This window comes from Sorex araneus, chromosome 1 (genome assembly GCF_027595985.1).
Source record: "Sorex araneus isolate mSorAra2 chromosome 1, mSorAra2.pri, whole genome shotgun sequence".
Classification (NCBI taxonomy): Eukaryota; Metazoa; Chordata; class Mammalia; order Eulipotyphla; family Soricidae; genus Sorex; species Sorex araneus.
The window spans coordinates 178657288-178679254 of record NC_073302.1 but is presented as its reverse complement, the minus strand read 5'-3'; the positions used below and the strand labels follow the sequence as shown (position 1 = coordinate 178679254).

The following is a 21967-nucleotide window of genomic DNA, read 5'->3' as shown; positions in this document are numbered from 1 at the left end:
CCCATGCCGGAATTAGTTCAGTGGGCTGCCTGGAGTCCAAGGGCACTCCCTTGGGCTCTTCCATCATGCTCGCTCCACAGCCGGATCCAAAGGGAAGCACACGTGGGGGAGGTGGGTTTAAATATCTATCTGCGGTGGGCAGGGGTCGCTGCCCCCGCCCCCTGGGGTCTCCTGCAAGCGCGCGAAAGCGTCCTGTTTCAGCTGGATCGCCGGCTCCATTTTGCGCTCAGGAAAACTGCGGATCCTGCGCTGTGCTCAGGAGGGAGGAGTTGAGAGAGAGAGACAGGTTAAAAGAATTGGGGGATGCCCGGTTCCCACTGTTTCAGCGCACCGTGGGGTCTCTGGTCCCATGCCGGAATTAGTTCAGTGGGCTGCCTGGAGTCCAAGGGCGCTCCCTTGGGCTCTTCCATCATGCTCGCTCCACAGCCGGATCCAAAGGGAACATGATACTTTCCATGTTGAACCACTTATATGCAGATTTCATGACTTCATATCTTTTCTAACAGCTGCATAGTATTCCATTGTGTAGATGTACCAAAGTTTCTTTAACCAGTCATATGTTTTTGGGCACTCCATTATTTTTTTCAGATTTTAGCTCTTGCAATGAAAATACACATGCAGATATTATTTCTATTATACCTTTTTGCCTCTCCGGGATATATCCCAGATATATTGCTGGGTCAAATGGGGGCTCAATTTCTAATTTTTTGAGAATTATCCATATTGTTTTCCAAAAGGGATAAACCAGTTGGCATTCCCACCAGCAGTGAAGGAGAGTCCTTTTCTCCCCACATCCATGCCAACACCTGTTGCTTTTGTTCTTTTGGATGTGGGCCAGTCTCTTGGTATAACATGGTATCTCATTGTTGTTTTGATCTGCATCTCCCTGATGATTAGTGATGTAGAGCATTTTCTCATGTGTCTTTTAGCCATTTGGATTTCTTCTGAGAAGGTACTTTGTAAAATTTCTATATTTTAAATTTTGGTATATTTGGGGTTATGCCTTAATATGTGATTTATTCTGAGAATATTCTATGTATACTAGAGATAAATGCATTCTTGTTTTGGGGAATGCAGAGCCTGTACATGCTCATCATTTAGGGCTTTTGTCTCTGTACTGATATTATGTCTAGTTGATCTGTTTAGTGGCAAGAGTGAGTGTTGAATTCTCCCAGAGCTCTTATGTTTCAAATGTCATTGTATTTCTTTAGGCTTGTGAGTAGAAGCTTTATGTACTTTGCTGCTCTTTCATCTGATTCATAAGTCCTGACCATCTATTTCTTGATGTACTGTTTGCTAAACTAATAAGTAGTGTCCAGTACTGTCTCCAATCACTTGAATTGTATTAAATGCTATTTATTCTGCTTTACGTATTGCTGTATTATCTTTTTTTTCTTCCATAAGCATGTACGATTATTTTTCATCCTTTTGCGCTGAGTCTGTATTTATCCTGGAAGTTTAGCTATGTTTCTTGCAAGTTTCTTTCCTAATCAATCTAGTTATTCCATATCTTTGTTTAGTTAGTTTAATGCATTGACATTGAGAGAGATCAAAGATATAAAGGGTTGTGTTGCTAATTTAGTGTATGTGGATGTGGAAGCAAGTTTTTGCAATTGTCTTTGTTCTTTATAAAGGCCTTTTATTAGTTCTTGTTGGATTGGCTTAGTTTTTGCAAATTCTGCCAGTGCTGGTTTGTCTGAAAAGGTTTTATTCCTGCCTCGTTTAATTTATTGCTTTGCAGGATAGTGAACTCTAGGCTGGAGGTTTTTTTTTTTTTTAATTTTATAAATATGTTATTCCGCTTAGTTTCTTAGCTGATATGGAAGGTCTGTTGTGATTTCCTTATATTTGAGTGATTTCTCACTGCTCTGAGAAGTTTGTCTTTGTCTTTGGTTTTAGCATTTTGATTACAATGTCTTTTAATGTTGGCTTGTGTATCTATTTGGTACTCTTTGGGCTTCTTGAATTTGTGCAGGAGCCTCTCTCAAGATATCAGAAAGTTCTTAGTTATTATTTTTTTGACCAGCCATTTTTTCGCTTTATCTTTTTCTCTCTTTCTGGTATTCCTATGATTTAAAGATTAATTCTCCTGCTATTATCTATCAGAAATCTTACATTCTCTTTCATTCATTTCTTATTTTTTCATTTTTCTACTTTATTATTGGTTATGGCTAGTAGTATTTAGTTTTCAATATCACTGATAACAGTCCTCTGCATGTTGAATTATGTTAATGTGGCTTGCTGCTATGTAGTTTACTCTTTCGATTCTAATTGTGTGAACTCTTTGATACCCTGGATCAATTTGCTTTAATTCGATTGAAGTTTTCTTCCAGTGATTGCTTTAGTTTAATAGCCATGGCATGGATCATAGATTTGAGTTCCTCATCAGAAGTAACAGCTTGCTGAAAAATAATAAAACAGATCATGTCTCAGATAAGAAAGAATCTGAAGCTCAAATTATAGTACACAGTGCATTTGTAATGGGCAGGGAGAGTGTTGGAGCCCTTGGTACATCTAATAGGTGAAGGAGTCCAGTGTCAGCTTTATGGGTCTGGGGAGTGTGCCCTGGGCTCAAGAGTTGAGTGGCAGCTTCCTTGGTCCAGTGGACCCATAAACAGGTCATGGCGTAGGGGTAACTTGGCAGTAAGAGGGCTATTTGTTTAACTCTATAAGAAGATAGTTTTTGGTTCTTCAATGTTCTGTGTCCATGCCTCATGCTGATTCTTCATTGTACATTGTTTTTGTCCATGTTTGCCTCTAGCTGGTTCTGTCCCATTAAGTTCATGGTTGTCCTCCTGGTCTGTTGTCAGATGCTTTATGGTTGTCTGCTTCCTGCCAGTGTTTGCTGCTCTTTGTCCCTTTGACTTTTCTTGATTCTCTGTCCATGTCCTAGTGAATGGTAACTGCTTTTGCTTCTGTCTATCCAGGCACTGCCATCTTTCTGTGTGTGAGCATAGGGTTCAAGAGAGCCTTTTCTTTTTTTTGCTTTTTTTTGGGGGGGTCACACCTGGCGATGCACAGGGGTTACTCCTGGCTCTTCACTCAGGAATCACTCCTGGCGATGCTCAGGGGACCATATGGGATGCTGGGAATCGAACCCGGGTCAGCCGCGTGCAAGGCAAATGCCCTACCCGCTGTGCTATCGCTCCAGCCCCAAGAGAGCCTTTTCTTCTCCCGGAAAAAGGGAGGCACATCTGACCCATGTGCCCCTCCGTGGCTGCTCTTAGTCTCTCTCACTTGCCATCTCTGTGATTTCTGACTGGCTGTTACTCCCGTAGGTGAAATTTTAAGTAATCAATTGTATTTTCTAGATTACCTGGCATCCCTCTCATCCCCCTTCCAATTTCATGGTAATATTGTGTCACGTCATCTGCAACAAAAATGCTTCCTTTCTGTCTCAATATCTTTCATTTTATTTATTTTATTATACTGGTTAGACCTTGTAGTACAGGGTTGATTAGCACTGGTGAGGGTGGATAACTTTATTTTGTTCCTGATCTTTGGGAGAAAACCATTGAATATACTGTTTTATTTTTTTTTTTAACAAAAGAGTGCTATAAAACTTTGCTTTGAAGACTAATTTTCCTTTAACTTAAGAGCTTTTTTTTTCTGTTTACATATACAGATATGTGCTGATTAGAAAGCTCACTTGGCAGTGTGGAGCATAAGACAGTGCCTTACAAAAATGGGGTTTGGGAGTGACCTGAAGAATTCACATGAAGCTGTGTTAAAATTGCAAGACTGGGAATTACGGTTACTGGAAACAGTGAAGAAATTTATGGCTCTAAGAATAAAAAGTGATAAAGAATATGCATCTACTTTACAGAACCTTTGTAATCAAGTTGATAAGGAAAGTACTATACAAATGAATTATGTCAGCAAGGTATCCAAGGTAAGAAAATTTTATTATTATGCATAGCATCATCATTGTGTTTAGTCACACTGTATTATAAATATGGCAAGGTCAGCATACTAAAATTTTACAAATATTGTAAGTTCTAAAATGTTCTAAAATCTGATGATCAGAATCTCATTTTGAGCTCCACTTTCTGATTTCTAAGTCAGCAGATATCAAATTTTTGAACTTTAAAATTTTTTGAAAAATAGGTTTCCAGATTCTTCTAGTGATTAGTCAACATTGAGAGGCATTATTACAATTTTATTTTGCTTTGTTATTATAATCTGTCTTCTCTGAATTCCTCTCTGAATAATTAGTATACTAAATCACACAGACTATTTTGAATGTGTTTGTTCTGTACTATCATTTCATTTGTAAAATTCTAGTATATTGATGAATTAGTAACACTTAAAATTCCACAAGGTAGTATTTATATATATATGTTATGCATGCTGTATAGTACATGCATAATAGATAGTATGTATACCTATAACAATGTTTTTTTAAATTTAAATATAAGGATGTAATATGAAATTTAAGAATATGGTCATAAAGATAAAGGTGAAAATGCATATAGCAATTCTTTGATTTTTGATCTATTTATATCTAGTATCTTATTTAAGTATGAGAGTTCACAATATTTATTTAAACATCAAAAATCTGGGCTGAGACAGTATCTCAGTGGAAGAGTATATTACCTATCCTGCATGTGTGATACATGGAGTTTAACAGTATGCAATGCAAAAAATAAAATATTCAGAAAAACATTAACACTTTCACCTTTTGAAGCTAAAAATAATGTATTTCTTTCACTTTTGGCTTTTAGGATTTGAATAAGTTGTAGAGAAAACTTTGTTTTCTTTATAGAATGTACGTATGTTTGATTTACTAAGAAATTTTTGAGACCCCCTTAATAAAGCCCTTATAGGTTTAACTGCCTTTCCTGGGACAGTCAGTTTCCTTGGAGAAAGGCAGTTTCTCCAAGGAAGGATATTCTAATCTCTAGTCTGAAGACAGGGTTGCCAGATAAAATAAAAGTGTAGGACAAATTTAATTTGCATTCAGTATCTGGCATGTAGTACACTAAAATTTTTTAGTGAAGTGATTGTTTTTCTGAAATTCAGATTTAAATGGCTGCCATTTTGTTTGACAGCATGTTTTTAAAAATTTTTGTAAGTAGTTCACAGTATTTGATTACATTTAATATTCAAACACCACTCTTACCACCATTATTGTAAAAAATTACAAAGGTGGTCCATGCGGGAGGGGGAGACGAAATGATGTGTCCTGTTGTTCTGTTGTCCGACGGCACTTGGGGCAGCGTGTGCGAGAGCTCACGCTCGAGTTTGGTGTTCTCAAGCGGCTGTGTATGGACCGGATCTGGACGGCTCCTCCTTGTGCTCTGCTTCTGTCTGTGCTGCTGTGCTCTCTTCTGACTGTCTCTCTGTCGCTGTCTCTGTAGTCTCCCTCTGGTCTCTTCCGACCTCTCTCTGTCTCTGCTTCTGTGTCTTCTCTGTTCTTCTCCCGTGTCCTCTCGTGTCTCCTTCTCTGTCTCATCTGTCTTCTTCTGTCTCCTCTGTCTTCTTCTTCTGTCTCCTCTGTCTTCTTCTGTCTCCCCGTCTTCCCGCACGGTCTTAGTTTATATAGCATATTACATGGGATGGCGACACAAAGGTCGGTTGAACATTAACAAATCAACAAGGAAGGGTAAGACCATTTCTCAAGGAAATTAACAAAATATCATCTAAGGAGATTGCTAGGAGATCTGCTCAAGGGTGGGGTCCAAATAAGGGTGTGTTAGGGTGTGTCCCTTTCTTCCTTCCTCAGCTAGTAATCCGCTTAAATAGTTATAGTAAATTTACTTCTAATATTTCTACCAATGTCATTCTGTATGAGCACAGAAAGAGAAATATCAAACTTAAAGTTTGCTTCTTCCTGAGGACATTCACTATATATTCCAGACCAGTCTTCAGTCCAGGTTAGTCTTCTTAACCCCAGCAGGGTCCTAGTCTCATCGTTACTTTTGGATCATGACAGCATTTGTCTATGACCATGCTCTCAACTTATAGTTGAGTATTTTGGCGCTTTGGCCTGGCCCATTTTGATGCCAGGGTAGCTCACAGCTTGCCCTGGGTCCATTCTGTTCCTCGTCGGGACCCTGCTTTTGGGGTGCCAGGAACTAAGGGTAGCTGAGTCGAGGAAGCAGATGTCCGGGAGTAAATATTATTGGAATTGATCAACTCCCAATATGCAAAGTATAATATTAACTGTCTTCCTGTGTCCATACAGAAAGGACATTGCTTTAAGGTAAACTTAAGTTCCCTGCAGCAAGGCTAAAAGGAAAAACGCCATGTTATCCTACACATTACTGTTACACTTCTCACCATCATATTTCGGATGTTTCCATCCCGAACCCCAATCCCTGTCCCAAAGCAGAACTGAAATAATATATTTTTGTATTGTTCATTATGAAGAATAGCTGAAAATGCTACAAAAAAGTATCTTTAGAGGAAAGAGTGTGAAGATTGTTGTATTTCACCTAGGGGCCACTAAGCCCTTCTATAAGATATCACTAACATGTTGTTGGGCCGGAGCAATAGCGTAGCAGGTAGGGCATTCACCTTGCACGTGATTGACCCAAGTTTGATTCCTCCACTCCTCTTGGAGAGCCTGACAAGCTACTGAGAGTATTTTACCCCAATGGAGAGCGTAGCACGCTACCTGTGGCATATTCGATATGCCAAAAACAGTAACAACAAGTCTCACAATGGAGATGTTACTGGTGCCCGCTCGAGCAAATCAATGAGCAACAGATGACAGTGATACAGTGAACATGTTATTAAAGGTTAAGCCTTGTGTGCATTATCACGAATCATGAAATCCTATTGATTGTCGATTTCTCGAGCGGGCTCAGTAACTTCTCTATTTGTCCTATCCCTGAGATTTTAGAAGCCTCTCTCCACTCGGCCTTCCCAATGATGCAGCATTGGAGGCTCTTTCAGGGTCAGGGGAATGAGATCCAGCTTGTTACTGGCTTTAGCATATGAATATACCATGGGAAGCTTGCAAGGCTGTCCCATGTGGGCAGGAAACTCACAGTAGCTTGCTAGTTTCTCCCAGAGGTAGAAGTAGGTTATAAGATATCCAAGCTTCTGGGAGCTTGCTTTTAAGTCTCTGGATGTTGACCGTTGATGGGATTACACACACTTGGGTTACTCTGCAAGTACCTTCATGCGTGAGGCTTGTGTGAACGTGTGGAGAGGGGCCTTGAGCATGGCTGTGGCTAGGTTCCAGTGGTCTTTGGCTGCTGGGAGCTCTGCTCGGGGTGGGAGGGAAGCTGGATCCCATCCCCTTCGAGGGGCCCCCGGGGAAGACAGCCAGGCATGCGGGCAAGAGACTCTTTTATATATATGAATACATATATGTATATATATATATATATACACACACACACACATATATAAATATTTCCTTCTAAAATTGGTTACCTCCTACTTTGAACCCCATCAAATGTGGTGCGGTATTCTTGGAGTATGGATAGGGTGTGTCCCATGTAGTGTCACGTGGCCTCAAATGTGGCTGTGGGGTCCAGTATTCACTTGTGGGTGAGGCTCGGCCCAAGGATGTGGAGAGTGGCTGTGAACATGATGGTGGTTGAGTTCTGGAGGTTTTTGGCTGCCTGGGCTGGGTCCTGTGGGTCGGGGAGGGCTCTCACCCGTCCCCCTCTGGAGCGCCCTGAGTTAAACAGCTTGGTTTGGGTCTGGAGGTGTGGTTATGGCGAGTGTTATGTTATATTCCCTTCTAGAACAGAAGGACATGTGATCTGGATGGTGGCTGATGACGAGATTATCTGGCGCCAGCCAGGGGTGGTTTATAGGCGTGACTGCTGAGTTGCAGAAGATGTTATAGGAATAGGTAGAGCGAAAAGGTTGGATAGTCTAAAGTCATATTTTAGTTAATCCTCTTGTTCCTGGCAATTTGCCTGGTATCTGAGTCTGATGATTCTTTGGTTTATTTTTTTCTTCTAATTTTATTCTTCATCGAGGCAAGAATAGTTGCAACCTTATTTAGGTGGAGCAATCTGAAGTAAAAATCTGCCTGCTTCTTTTATGAATGAATTAATCCCCATGTTCCAGAGGTTTCCATTTTCTTTCTTTTCTTGTTTCTAGTTCCATAAAGTAGCCCTTTCTTTTTCACTCCTTTGTAGGCCACTTAAGTTTCAACGTAATTACCCGCTTTATGTTTACTAACATTCTGTTTAATATTTTGTCTGTAAGGATGTTCCGTTTTTCTCTTTGTTCTTGTAAATCTGTACTTAAATATATGTACTGTATTTTACTAGGGTTTGGGGAGAGAGGGACACCTGGTCTTGTGTTTTATTTACTATATTTAATGGAAATTTTACTACATAGAAGAGGTAGTGGAAAGGAAGTAGAAAAAGGATTAATAGATTTGAAGGCTAATTATTTATGAGGTCCGGCCAGCAGATGATGGGTGTAAACACCGTGACTGTTTTGGTGAGCTGTAAATGGAGACCAATAGTGAGGAGGTTGGATGGGAAGGGATGCTGGGGGCTGCTCATGAAGGTGGGGAGGCTGGCTGCAGCGGATAGTGTGTGTTTGCATAAGGGAAGCATTGAATGGTCACAGGTAAAAATTATTTGGAAGCCCAAAGGGAAACACTGGAATCTGTTGACTTGAAAATAAAGTAAAAGCACCAGTGTACCTGGGAAAGGGAGAACTTTAATTTTCAGAGGTAAGGCTGCTCTGAGAAAGCGCAGCTAGCTCGAGAGACTGATTAGCTGCTTTCTTCTGAGTGGAAACACTGCCTACCCCACGGGGCACCTCTGACATATACTGTCACAGTGGACTATTCTCAGTGAAGGAGAAATTTGATCATGAAGTAACAGTAAATTACAAAACAACAAAACATTTGTTTTGTTGACAGGCATACATTGATTTCTTTTGTTTTAACATCCAGGTAGAATGATCTCAAAAGTAGATACAGATTAGATATAAGGGAATGAGGCATAAAAAACTTTGATTATTTTCCTTAGGAGACTTGTGTAGCTTTATTATTACTGTTATTATTTTAATTTTTGTTTAGGTGAATGTATGTTGCTAGGGGCTGCTTCATAGGTTGTTTCACTTGCTGTCACAGCAGGTAACAGGGATATAAAAGGACGGGAAACCGTAGAACACCTCACAGTCAACTATGTACATATATATGTATATATTAAGTATATAAATTCAAAAGATATGTATTTAATTTTGGGCATCGTGGTAGGATTTCATTGTAAAGCATTCTGGCACCACACCCTTTACCAGAGTGTCTGCTTCCTCCACCGTTGTCCAGTGGCTCCTCCCCACACCCTGTCCAGGGCCCCATTCTTTCACCATCAGCTTCCCGTTGATGAACTTTCTGTTGCCTTTGGGCTTTTGCTATTCCCCTACTGTTTCTTTACATCCCACATATGAGGGAGAGCACTCTGTGTCTGTCCTCCTACCTTCATTCAGTGTGATACTCTCCAGATCCAAGCAGCAAATTGCATGCTTTTATCTTTACTTAAAACCGAGTAGTATTCCATTGTGTATATATGCCATAGATTTTTTGTTTTTTTAAAATTAAATCATCTACTTTGTACAGTTGGGTTGTTTCCAGGTTTTGGCTCTTGTGAATAATGTTTCAATTAACATAGGAGTGCAAATTTCTTTTCTGAATAAAGTTTTTGGGTTCTTGGCGAAAGGCCAAGAAATGGAATTGCTGGGGTTGTATGAAAGCTCAATTCTTAGTATTTTTGAGAAGTACCCATATTTTTTTCCAGAAAGGCTAGTTAACATTTCCACCATCCACGCCAACAGTGGTTCCTTTTGTGTTTTTGTAATGTGTACCAATCTCAGTGGTGTGAGTTGATACCTTGTTATTTTGAGTTGCATTTCACTTATGATAAGTTAAACAGAATAGTTTTCTTCCTTCCTTTCCTTCTTTCCTTTTCTTTTTCTTTCTTTCCTTCTTTCTTTCTTTCTCTCTCTCTCTCTTTCTTTCTTTCTTTCTTTCTTTCTTTCTTTCTTTCTTTCTTTCTTTCTTTCTCTCTTTCATTCTTTCTCTCTTTCATGCTTTCTTTCTCTCTCTTTTGTTCTTTCTTTCTCTTTCTTTCTCTTCCTTCCTTCCTTCCTTCCTTCCTTCCTTCCTTCCTTCCTTCCTTCCTTCCTTCCTTTCTTTCTTTCTTTCTTTCTTTCTTTCTTTCTTTCTTTCTTTCTTTCTTTCTTTCTTTCTTTCTTTCTTTCTTTCTTCGTTTCTGTGTTGTCTTTGATCCAACACCAACCCCATCACCAGTATCCACTTCAGTCCACCAGTGTTCCCAGTTTTCCTGACCCCCAGCCTGCCTCTATGGTAGACACACTTTTCCCCATGTTTTAAAATTGAATCATAGTGATATACACATTTACAGAGTTGTTTATGATTGGATTTCAGTCATATAATGTTCCAACATCGTCTCTTTGCATGGCAGACACTTTTAAAAATTTTTCCTTCCCTCCCTGTCACCATCCATCTCTTTTTGGGCACTGTGGTTTCCACACAGTTAATGAAGGGTATCATGCATGTCACTTCACTTTATCTCCATTCAGTACCCAGTCCTTGTCCAGAGTGACCATTTCGTCCTATTATTGTCATAGTGGTCCCTTCCCTGTTCTCCCATTTTTGATGGTGTTTTTTTTCTTTCTTTTTGATTAAGTTCTAGCAGTATTTTATGTATCGTAGATGTCAACCCTTTGTCAGATGAGTGGTGGACAAATATTTCTTCCTAGTCTATGGAGTATATATTTTTTCTAGCCATCATTTCATTCATGGTATGGAAGCTTCTTAGTTTGATGTTGTCCCATTTGCTTATCTTTGTTTCTGTTTGTGTGGCCAATGGCATTGAATCATTGAAGATTTCTGGAGATTCAATGTTATAAAGGTGTTCTGTCCATATTTTTTCTCAGGTCTCTTATCAAGGTCTTTAATTCATTGTGATATTAATTTTGTTCTTGGTGTGAGAAAAGGATTTGAATTCATATTTTTGCATAAGACTGACCAGTTTCTCAGCACCATTTGTTGAAGAGTCTTTTCTTGCTCTATTTTATACTCTTTGTTTCTATGTCAAAGATTAATTGACCATATACCTAAGGATCTATTTCGAGATTCCCAATTATATTCCACTGGCTTGAGAAACTGTCCTTATTTCAGTGTAACACTATTTTGATTTCTACAGTTTTATATTACAGTTTGAAGTTTGGTGGAAAGGAGATGCCTCCTGTTTTCTTTTTTCCTAGGGTTTCTTAGAGTATTGGGGAGGCAGTTATTACTTACTCCATATCAAATTCAAGTGTTTGTGATCTATGTTTTAAAAAAAAGTTATAGTTACTTTTAATACGGATTGTATTGATTTACTCTAAAATTCCTTGGGTAAGATTGTCATTTTGACAATATTAGTCATTTCGATCCATAACATGGGATATTTTTCGCTTCCTTGTGTGTTTTCTTTTGTTTCTTTTGATAGTGATTAATAGATTTCTTTGCATAGGTTTTTCACTTCCTTGTTAAGATTATTCACAAGTACTTGAATTTTTGAGGTGCATTGTGAATGTGACATAATTTCAATTTGAATATAGAATAGCCAAGGATTTTTGTGTATTGGGTTTCCCATTTTGCATTTCAAATCTATTGTCTGGAGGAAGTTTTTTTTGGTAGAGTTTTTCATGTCATCTCCTGTGTAATCACAGAAAAGAAATGATAGGGCTGGAGTGATAGCACAGTGGGTAGGGCGTTTGCCTTGCACGCGGCTGACCCGGGTTCGATTCCCAGCATCCCATATGGTCCCCTGAGCACGGCCAGGGGTAATTCCTGAGTACAGAGCCAGGAGTGACCCCTGAGCATCGCTGGGTGTGACCCAAAAAGCAAAAAAAAAAAAAAACAAAACCAAAAAAGATCCAGAAAAAACAAAAAAGAAAAGATGATGATCCTCTGGTGGCTGCTGCTGCTGCTGGACACCAGTGTGCGTTAGGTAGCCCTGAGCCACCTCCCTGCCTCCCCACCTCCCCAGGCCCCCCAACAGAGACACAGAGAGATGGGGAGACAGGGAGGCTGGGGACCACAGTCAGATGGTGTAAATGGCCCTTTAATGCAGAGTTGCTAGCATACTTATAGAACATCTGAAGGGGGGGGGTTGAGGTAAGCACAGTGTGATGGTCATTTACATAGATGAACATTTGGCAGAGGAAATTCTTTTAGGGAGATCAACTCAAGGAGGCACTCTGTCTCCCAGGGACAACTGCGTGGCTTTTATGTTTCTCTCTAATTGTATTATGTTATCAATACTAGATACTAGCAGTTGTTTGGGTAAGCAAAGTAAGAGGCAAAGATCCCAACACTTGGTTCTCTGGCTGAGAGCAAACAAGGCTTTAAACACTGGTTATCTGGGCTCTGAGTGCAAGCAAGGCTTTTACTGTAAATCCCAGACTAAGTCCTCAGGCAAGTTCAGCTAGTCCTTCCCCAGGGGGGTCCTGTCTCTAAAGTTGTAACAGTTTGCATGAAAACCATGCATTTATGCTTTCTAGAATGTCCCATTTCGCTGCCGGGTAGTTTTGCCATTCGCCCTGGGTCTATCCCAGTCCCACGGCGTGTCCCCTTTGGGGTGTCAGGAACTACAGAAACTGAAGCCTGAGTCAAGTAGTTTTGATCGAGTTATTATGCCCAGGGCAGATATATTTCAGTGTCAATCAACTCCCAAATATTAGGAGCATAGCAGTAATGGTCTTTCTGTGTTTAACCAAAGAACATTGCTCTATGGTAACATATAAAAAGGCTATAGGGGAAACAGAAAAGCAAGTACAAATATACAGCACTTCAAATACAAAGCAGTATCAATACAAGCTCAGAATTATCAGAAAGTTTTGTTTTATAAGCAATCGAGATTAACATGGGGGACTGTGACAATGCGAGGTAAAATACAAGGGAAAGATTAAAAATAAACCTTAAATAAATTAGGGATGCTAGCAAGGGCAATATAAATTTCTCTAAGAGGAGGAAAGGAGACAGTACATTGATTAAGCCTAAAGCACTTAGGGTTAATATCCAACACAAAGGGAAGGTTGAAGATAGATTGGCTAAATTAAGGATGTTTGCAAGGGCATGGTAAGCTTCTCTGGGAGGAGGAAAGGGGCAATTTACTGATAAAGACTAAAGCACTTAGGGTTGATATCCAACAATCTCCGAGTTACAAGAGTTTGACTTCTTTTTAATCTGGCTGCCCTTGATTTCTTGCCTACTTGCTATGGCAAGGATTTCCAATGCTGTACATTGGTGAAAGTAGGCAACCTTGTTTTATTAGAGGGAATGCTTTCAGTTTTTCACCACTGAGTATAATCTTTGCTATGGTTTCACCATGAGTATATTTGCTATGGATTTATGGCAAATGGCTTTAACTATATTGAGGAAAATTCTTTTAAACCCCATTTTATTAGAGGTTTCAAAATGAATGGGTATTGGGCCTTGTCAGATGCTTTCTCTGCATGTATTGATGTGATCATATGATTTTATTTTTACTTGTATTGCTATAGTGTATTATGTTGATTGGCTTATGTATATTATATGTACATGATATTATTTATATCAAACCATCCTTGTATCCCAGAGATGAATCCCACTCCTCCATGGTGTATGATCTCTTTGATGTATTGTTTGATTTGATAATATTTGGGTGGGACTATTTGCATCTGTGTGTCACACCCATAAGCCAACTCCTGCCATGCCAGATAGTCTCCTCATGGGCCACCCTCCAGAACTCAGGGCTGCTCTTCCCGGAAGGGAGCGTAAAATGGGGCCCCCATAACCATGCCACCAGACTCTGTACCACAAGTGCCCCAGAGGGGTCGGGTGAGAGCCCTTCCTGCCCCAAGGGACATAGCCCCAGCAGCCGACCTTCACTACCCCACCACCGCCATGCTCCAGGCCGCTTTCCACATGCTTGGGCTGAGCCTCACACATGAGTGAACATATTCCTGGACCACATAGCCACAAAGCAGACGCTCGGCACATCATCATAAAGGGAAAGATATGTTTATGCCTCTTGAAAAGCCCAACAAGCTACTGAGAGTATACTGCCCTCACGGCAGAGCCTGGCAAGCTCCCTGTAGCATATTCAATATGCCAAATACAGTAACAAGAACAGGTCGTATTCCCCTGACCCTGAAAAGAGCCTCCAATCATTGGGAAAAATGAGTAAGGAGAGGCTGCTAAAATCTCAGGGTTGGGACAAATGGAGATGTTACTGGCGCCCACTGAAGTAAATCAATAAACATTGGGATGACAGTGATACAGTGATGCAGTGATTTGCATCTGGGAGCATCAAGGATACACAGCAGTAGTTTTTTTAGTGTATGTGTCTGTCTGCTAATTGGTACCACTTTAATGTTTCCCACATATATACTGTTTGTGAGAATTCCTGTTTCTTTCAGAAAGAATCTGTAAAGGATTGAGATTAGGTCTTTTTTTTTTTTTAAAGTAAGTTTAAAGAACTCACGAGCAAAGTTATTTAGAACTGGACTTCTTGTTCTGTTTTGTTTTGGGGTCACATCCAGAAATACTCGGGTTACTACTTGTTGTGCACTAGGAATTACGCCAAGAAATGCATGGGGACCATATGTGGTGCCAGGGATTGAAACTGGTCAGCCATATGCAAATATGCAAACACCTACCCACTGTACAAAGTCCCTGGACTTTTTTTTTGATGGGAGGTGGGGCGGGAGGAGGGAAACTGATTGCCACTTCAATTTTCTTGATAGCAATTGGTCTATTAGGTTCTCTACTTACTCTTAAAGTTTTTTTAAAAATTCGTTAAAACATCATGATTACAAAGTTATTCATATTTGAATTTTAGTCATACACTGTTCCAGCACTGATCCACCGCCAGTGCCAGAGTTTCTTCAACAGTGTTCCCGGGTTCCTAACTTCACCAGCCTGCCCTCTTGACAGGCCCCTTTTGAAGTTTGGTTGTTGAAAGTTTGGGTCTCATGATTTCTCCGAGAGCTGTTGACTCTGTGGTTTGGGTATTTAGCTCTAGCATTTCTTAACCCCACCAATGTACCTGAATTCCCTTGACCCCTGCCTTGCATTCCCTAAATACCATGTGTAAGTGATATCATCCTGTGTTTATCCTTCTTTTGGGCCTACTTCATTTAACATGATATCTGTTTACTTTTTTTATTGTTGTTGTTTTTTGGTTTTGTGCCACACCCAGAAATGCTCAGGGGTTACTCCTGGCCCGGCATTCAGGAATCACTGTTGGTTGTGGTCAGAGGTCCGTATGGAATGTCAGAGATCAAAACCAGTTCGCTGCATGCAAGGCAAACACCTCACCTGCTCTGACTCCTGTTTACTCGTTAAATCCCCCACTTCCTACCCGAGTCTGTCCACCCCTTTTATATTTTAGAAGAAGAACAAACTTTATTTCCCTTTTAAATTGAATCATTGAATTATGACGTTACAAAGATTTTTATGCTCCCATTTCAAGTGTATATTGTTCTCACACCTGTCTCTTCAGGAGAGCTGACTACCCTGCTCTGATCCCTGCTGATAGCTCTGTGCTCTTGATAAAAACTTGGAAGCTTACAGGTGTCTAAAACTTAACTCTTTGTGTCACAAAGATTTTCAAGTAATCCTTAATGAGCCTTTGAATTTCTTTGGTAACTGTTGTCACTTTACCCCTTTCATTTCTTGTTTGGCTTACCAGAGTTTTCTCTCTAAGAGTGTGTACTCAGTGTTTAGTGGGTGACCGGCCGTGTATGTGCCCTAGGCCCATCTCTTCCATTTCTCCCTTTGAGGATAGTGTTTTCTTGTTGAATTTTGGACTAGATAATTTGTGTAATGGTAAAGAGGGTTGTTAACGTCTTCTACTACTGTCGTGTTATTGTCAGTGTTGTCCTTTCTGTCTGTTAGCGGTCATTTGAAATATTTTGCTGGTTCCTTATTAGGATTGTATATGTTAAGGATTGTGCATTCTTCTTAATGTATCTATCCCTTGCTGATTTAGAAATGTCCATCCCTGACCCTTAAACCACCTTTTAAAAATTTTAAGTCTATTTTGTATGATAAAAGAATGGTCACCCCAGTCCTTTAAAATTTGCTGTAAGGTTGTTTTTCAGTCTTTGGCTTTGAGCATGTGTTACCTTGATTGTTCAGGTGTGTCTTTTGTAGAAAGCAGAAAGTTGAGTTCAGTTTTATGATTCATCCTGCCTCTCTATATCTCTTGATGTTTCAATGATACTGAGAGTGATTATTGAAAGAAGTGATTGTTATCATTTTGTAGAAGTTATGCATGATTGTTTATGCATGAGATTTGTCTTGCTTTTTGAAGTTTTTTAAATTTGCAAAACTGATTTTGAGACAAGTTATCTTATTTTACCTAAAATAATATCCACTGTGCTCTTGATATTTATCTGAAAGAAGTCTTTGCCCGCTTCAAAGCTGCAGTGTCTCATGTGTTTACATCTGTAAATTACATACTTAATCACATACTTAATACAAATCACATACTTAATCACTGTATCACTATCATCCCACTGTTCATCAATTTGCTCGAATGGGCACCAGTAACATCTCCATTCGTCCCAGCCCTGAGATTTTAGCAGTCTCTCTTTACTTATCCTTTCCACGGTGCCTCGAATGAGACTATCATTGTTACTGTTTTTGGCATATTGAATATACCACAGGGAGCTTGCCAGGCTCTGCTGTGCGGGCGTGGTACTCTCGGGAGCTTGTCAGGTTCTCTCAGAGGGAGAACTAGACAATAAGAGAACTAGACAATAATGTGGCCACGCACTTCTGGGGGATTTATTTTATAGTCTTTGGATTTTGGCTGCTGATGGGATTACATGGCGCTGGGGGCAGTTGGTGGGTGTGGCTGCCTAGCTACTGGAATAAGGGGGATCTGGGTAGAGGAGGCCCAGTCCCCATCTGAGCAGGCTTGGAGGTCTTAGTCCCGGGTCCCACACACCTGGGTTCCTCAGCTGGTTCCTTCATGGGTGAGGCTCCTCTGAGCGTGTGGAGAAGGGGCCTTGAGCATGGGTGCGGGGGCTCTGCTCGGGGTGGGGGAGGGAAATTCAACCCACCCCCCTCTCAGGGGCCCTGCTCAAGACAGCCAGGCACAGGGGCAGGAGACTCTGCCACATACTTAATACAAACACATAAATAAGTAGTCACATACTTAAATCACATAAATATAAAACAAGTTTTATATTTAGGCATATGGTTCATTTTTAGTAAGTTTTATATACAGGAAGTTATAGCCCATTTTTTTGCATATAGATTTTCATATGCCCTGGGACTGTTTATTGAAAAGACTAATCTTTCTCCACTGATTTGCCTTTTCATATTAAAAAAAAATCTGTTCACATTAGTGTTGTAACCTGGAAGGTGTAGTTCTGTTCTTGCTCACTTGAGGGTGCTCATGAATATTTAGCTGTGGCACCCAGTGGAGGTTACACATCAGATTGTGGTTTTTGCATGTTGGGCAGAGGTGCTCACTGAAGTTTTCATGCCTTTGAGTTGCTCAACTTTTTAGGATCTCTTCTATTAATATAGTTCTTTTGTTTGTTTCTCCCAACATTTATAAACATAAAATTTTTCTTAATTTTTCTCTAATCAATATGTCTGATGCCTTTTTGATATGTTTGAAGAACACTGAAGAACCAATGTTCTACACAGTTGCTTTCACATTTCGACAATTATAATATTGTCTGCTTTTGGTATCATAGTCCTGCTAGCTTCAGGACCCCTGCTTCCTGGCTGGCAAAACACCCTCACACACCACAGCGCCCCAGCCCCGAAGAGGTGCATAACTGCCTTGCCAACAGTTAGTCACTTAGGTTGCCAACCAGCTTGGGGGGCTTGGGGGGCTCCCAGGAAAAAAGTTTCCCAGGAAACTTTTTTTCCTGACTACCTGACCCCTTCCTATATATGTGTGTGTATATATATGTGTGTGTATATATATGTGTGTGTATATATATGTGCATATATATATATATACACATATATATACACACATATATATATGGATCACAGCCAGTAATGCTCAAGGGTTATTCCTGCCTCTGTATTCAGGAATTACTCCTGGTAGTACACTTGGGGAAGTATATGGGATCCTGGGTATTGAACCCAGGCAGACTGTGTGCAAAGCAAATGTCCTACTCCCTATGCTATCACTGTGGCTCCTAGGGTTGTAATTTTTTTAAACAAATTATTTGACTTGCTTATTTGATGATAATGTTTTATTTTCTCTTTATGAATAAACTTCTCATCATGAAATTATCTACTTTATCCTTGGAAGAACTTGCAGAAATATTTTATATTTTATTTTACATGTTATTTTTAATTTTTATTTATTTTTTTATTACAGCAGAGCCTGGCAAGCTACCCGTGGCATATTTGATATGCCAAAAACAGTAACAACAAGTCTCACAATGGAGACGTTACTGGTGCACACTTGAGCAAATTGATGAACAACGGTACTACAGTGCTACAGTGCATTTTTTTAATTGAATCATTGTGAGATAGTTAGAAAGCTTTCATATTTGAGTTTTAGTCATACGATGATCGAAAACCCATCCCTTCACTTGTGTACATTTTCCATTACCAATGTCTCCAGTATGCCTCCTGCCCTCCCCCTGCCCTTCCCACCCCTCCTACTGCCTCTATGGCAGATAATTTCCTTCTTACTCTCACTGTACTCTTGGGCATTATGTTTTGCAATACAGATTTGGAGAGGCCATCATGTTTGGCCTTTTATCTACTTTCAGCACCCATCTCCTATACCGAGTGATCCCTCCAACCATCATTGACTTTTCTATGCCAGCTGGCTTCTTCCCCAGCTCATGAGGCAGGCTTCAAACTGTTATTTTTATATTTTTATATTTTAAACAATTACCTTATTTTAAAGGCATATTTTAGTCTATGTGGAAAGTTTTGTGCTTTCTTGGTCATTTGAAATTATATCTGCACAATAGTAGGCATCAAGTTTTCAAAGAAGAGGCAAAACCATCTGTTATAATTTATATGCAGAAAACTCTAAAGATATCACAAGAATATTATTAGTACTAATAAATTTAATAAAGTTGTATGTGTCAAAATCAAAACATTTACAATGAAACATTCCCCCACAAATGAAAAAAATTCATTATGATATTAACAAATGCATAAGAATAAATTTAACCCAAGTTGAGAATGATAAAAAGATCTGTGCACTGAAATTTACAAGGCATTGAAAGAAGAAATTAAAAAAAGAAATAAATGGAAAGATCATCTATATTCATGAATTGGGAGATTTGATATTCTAAAAATGTTTATGTTTCCCAAAGGTATCTATAATTTCAGTGTAATTCCTCCCCCGAAGACTGAATGATATTGTCATACAACTGCCATTGGATACTCACAATTCTTAAATTCTTGGTCATCAAGTGTTTAAAGACTGAACAGTACTATTGAAAAATTTATATATCAGTGATGATATCAAGGAAGGAATTAAAAAATTGCTGCAAACTTAAATGAGAACATGAGCTATCAGAATATATAGGAAACAGCAGAAGTAGTACTAAGAGAGAAATTAATAGCAATGTGAGCTTATATCAGGAAATAAGAAATGTCCCAAATAAACAATCTAATCTCACACCTTAAGTACTTAGAGAAAGAATAACAAATGAATCCCAAATTAGTAGAAAGAAGGAAGTAACAAAAAATAGAGGGGAAATAAATAAAGTAGTTAAAAAAAGACAATATAAAATAATACGTTCTTTGAAGGACAAGAAGATTCACAAATCCTTGAGTTGATGCATGAGAAAACTAAGAAATTCTAGCACTGTGATCTGAAATGAAAGGAAACATGCAGTAACAGTACCACATAAATACAAAACTGTGTAAAAGACTGTTGTGGTTAACAGTTCATCTGAATTGGAGAACTTAGAAAAAATGATTATTTTTAGAATCTTGCAACCTCTATGACTGAATCAAGAGGAAATCGAAAACTTTAACAGATTAATTAAGCCCAAGGAAACTTAAGATGTAATCAAAACAAAAACAAAACAAAAAGCCCAAACTGAAACCCAGATGCTAATTACAGTTTTACGAAGCCTTTAGAGAAAATTGTTACCTATCCTTTCAGATAGTTTCTGCATAATCAATGATATGGTGATGTCAAAAGCTAATAGATCACTAAAAAAGAAAATTACAGACCAGTATCTGTGATGATCATGAATAGAAAGAACTTCAAAATCTTACTGAGCTAATTTAAACAAAAAGAATTATACATGATCAAGTAGGAGTTATTCCAGAGATGGAGGATGGTTCAACACATACCACAACAACAAATGGAAAAATAAAATAAGAAAATGATGTCAGTGGCTTCAGAGAAAGCCTGTGACAAGATTCAACATCTGTTTATGATTGAACATTCAATATCTGTTTATGATTGATAAAAATAATTCCCCTCAAGGTAATGATGATATGACTTACCTCATTATATTTAGGTCATGTACAATAAACACACAGGTAACATCGTTTCACTCTGTGGTGAAAAATGGAATGCTTTTTCTTTATGTTTGGGCACAAGGCAAAGACTATTCAACATAGTTCTGGAAGTCTAAGCCACAGTTAAGTAAGAAAAAAGGTTCAGGTTATGGAAGAGATTCAGATTAGAAAAAATTAGACTAACACTTTGCATATAACAAATATGCATACATAAATATATATGTATGTGTATATACATAAATATATTTAACATCCTAAGGGGAACAGTATCAAATTTTTAGAAATAATAAACTTATGGAATAAAATGTCAGGTCATAAATCAGTGTATACAAACCTCTTTTTCTATATGCAAAACTTGAAGACATGAGAAAGAAATCTTTAAAAATCCCTTTAAAAATCTTGAACAATCCCATGTTCAAGAAAGTTAAATAGAGAGATATTTCAACAGTCCAAACTGCCAAGTGCATGGTTTGCATTTAGGAGACCCAAGTTTGATCTCTGGCACTGCTTGTTTCCTTAAATAGCTCCTGGAGCAATCCCAAATGCCAAGCTAAGAGTTGCCACTGAACAACTCTAGGTATGGCCAAAAACAGACTGAAGTGCCTAGGAATTAACTAGGAGGTGGGAAATTTATACACTGAATATATTTTATTTATACACTGAATAGTATAACTATTATAAAAAAGTCAAGAAATTAAAAAATGATGGGGAGTCTGCAGAATAAAGGTCATTGCCTTGTATACCCTTGGTGGGAATTTAATTGTTATACGCAGTATAGCCACTTTGGAAATGTTATGGAAATTCCTCCAAAAGCAGCAGCTTGGGAAGTAGTGCAAAGAGCTAGAGCAAATTGTTTGTGTTTGGGAGCCCCAGGCTCTCTGGCACTTCATTCTACTGAACACTGCACAGTCGCCCCAAGCACCGTTGGGCATGACTCCCCACAGACAAAACAAATAAAAGAAAAATGTAAAAAGTAGAACTGCCACATGATTGGGTAAACTTCTGGGGATATACAAAAATTTTACATAAAATATACATATATTTTATGTATAATTATATATGTAAGTGTATATATATATAGATAGATAGATATAATTAGTATCTTGACAGGTTATGCCCTTTTACTTTTGTTTGTTTTGGAGAGAACTCATAGTGCTCAGGGATCATTCTTAACAGTTCTCATGGGACCTTAAGTGGTGCTGGGGGCCAGCCATGTGCAAGTCAGATTTTTCACCTCTGTACTATCTCTCTGGATTCACAGTATCCCATTGTTAATTGTAGCATTATTATGATACCTAAGACATAGAAGCAAACTCTGTACATCAGTAGATGAAGAGATAAAGGAGTTATATATGTATTTCTATATGTATATATAAATGTATGCATATAGGCATATATATTGTATACATATATATGTATATATATGTATACAGTAATGTGGGATATTATTTGACTTTAAGCGAGACAGAAATTCAATCATTTACAGCATGAATGTACTTTAAATATTTT

General features: G+C 38.8%; 1 protein-coding gene across 1 annotated transcript in view; it reads left to right on the top strand.

The window, feature by feature from the left end:
- Positions 1-21967, top strand: part of FER (FER tyrosine kinase) — a 445847-nt gene that overhangs the window by 46650 nt on the left and 377230 nt on the right. Inside the window, exon 3 of the mRNA XM_055144946.1 lies at positions 3626-3892. Within this exon, the coding sequence (XP_055000921.1) occupies positions 3686-3892 (207 nt within the window). The 5' untranslated portion in view covers positions 3626-3685. The remainder of the gene's footprint in view (positions 1-3625; positions 3893-21967) is intronic.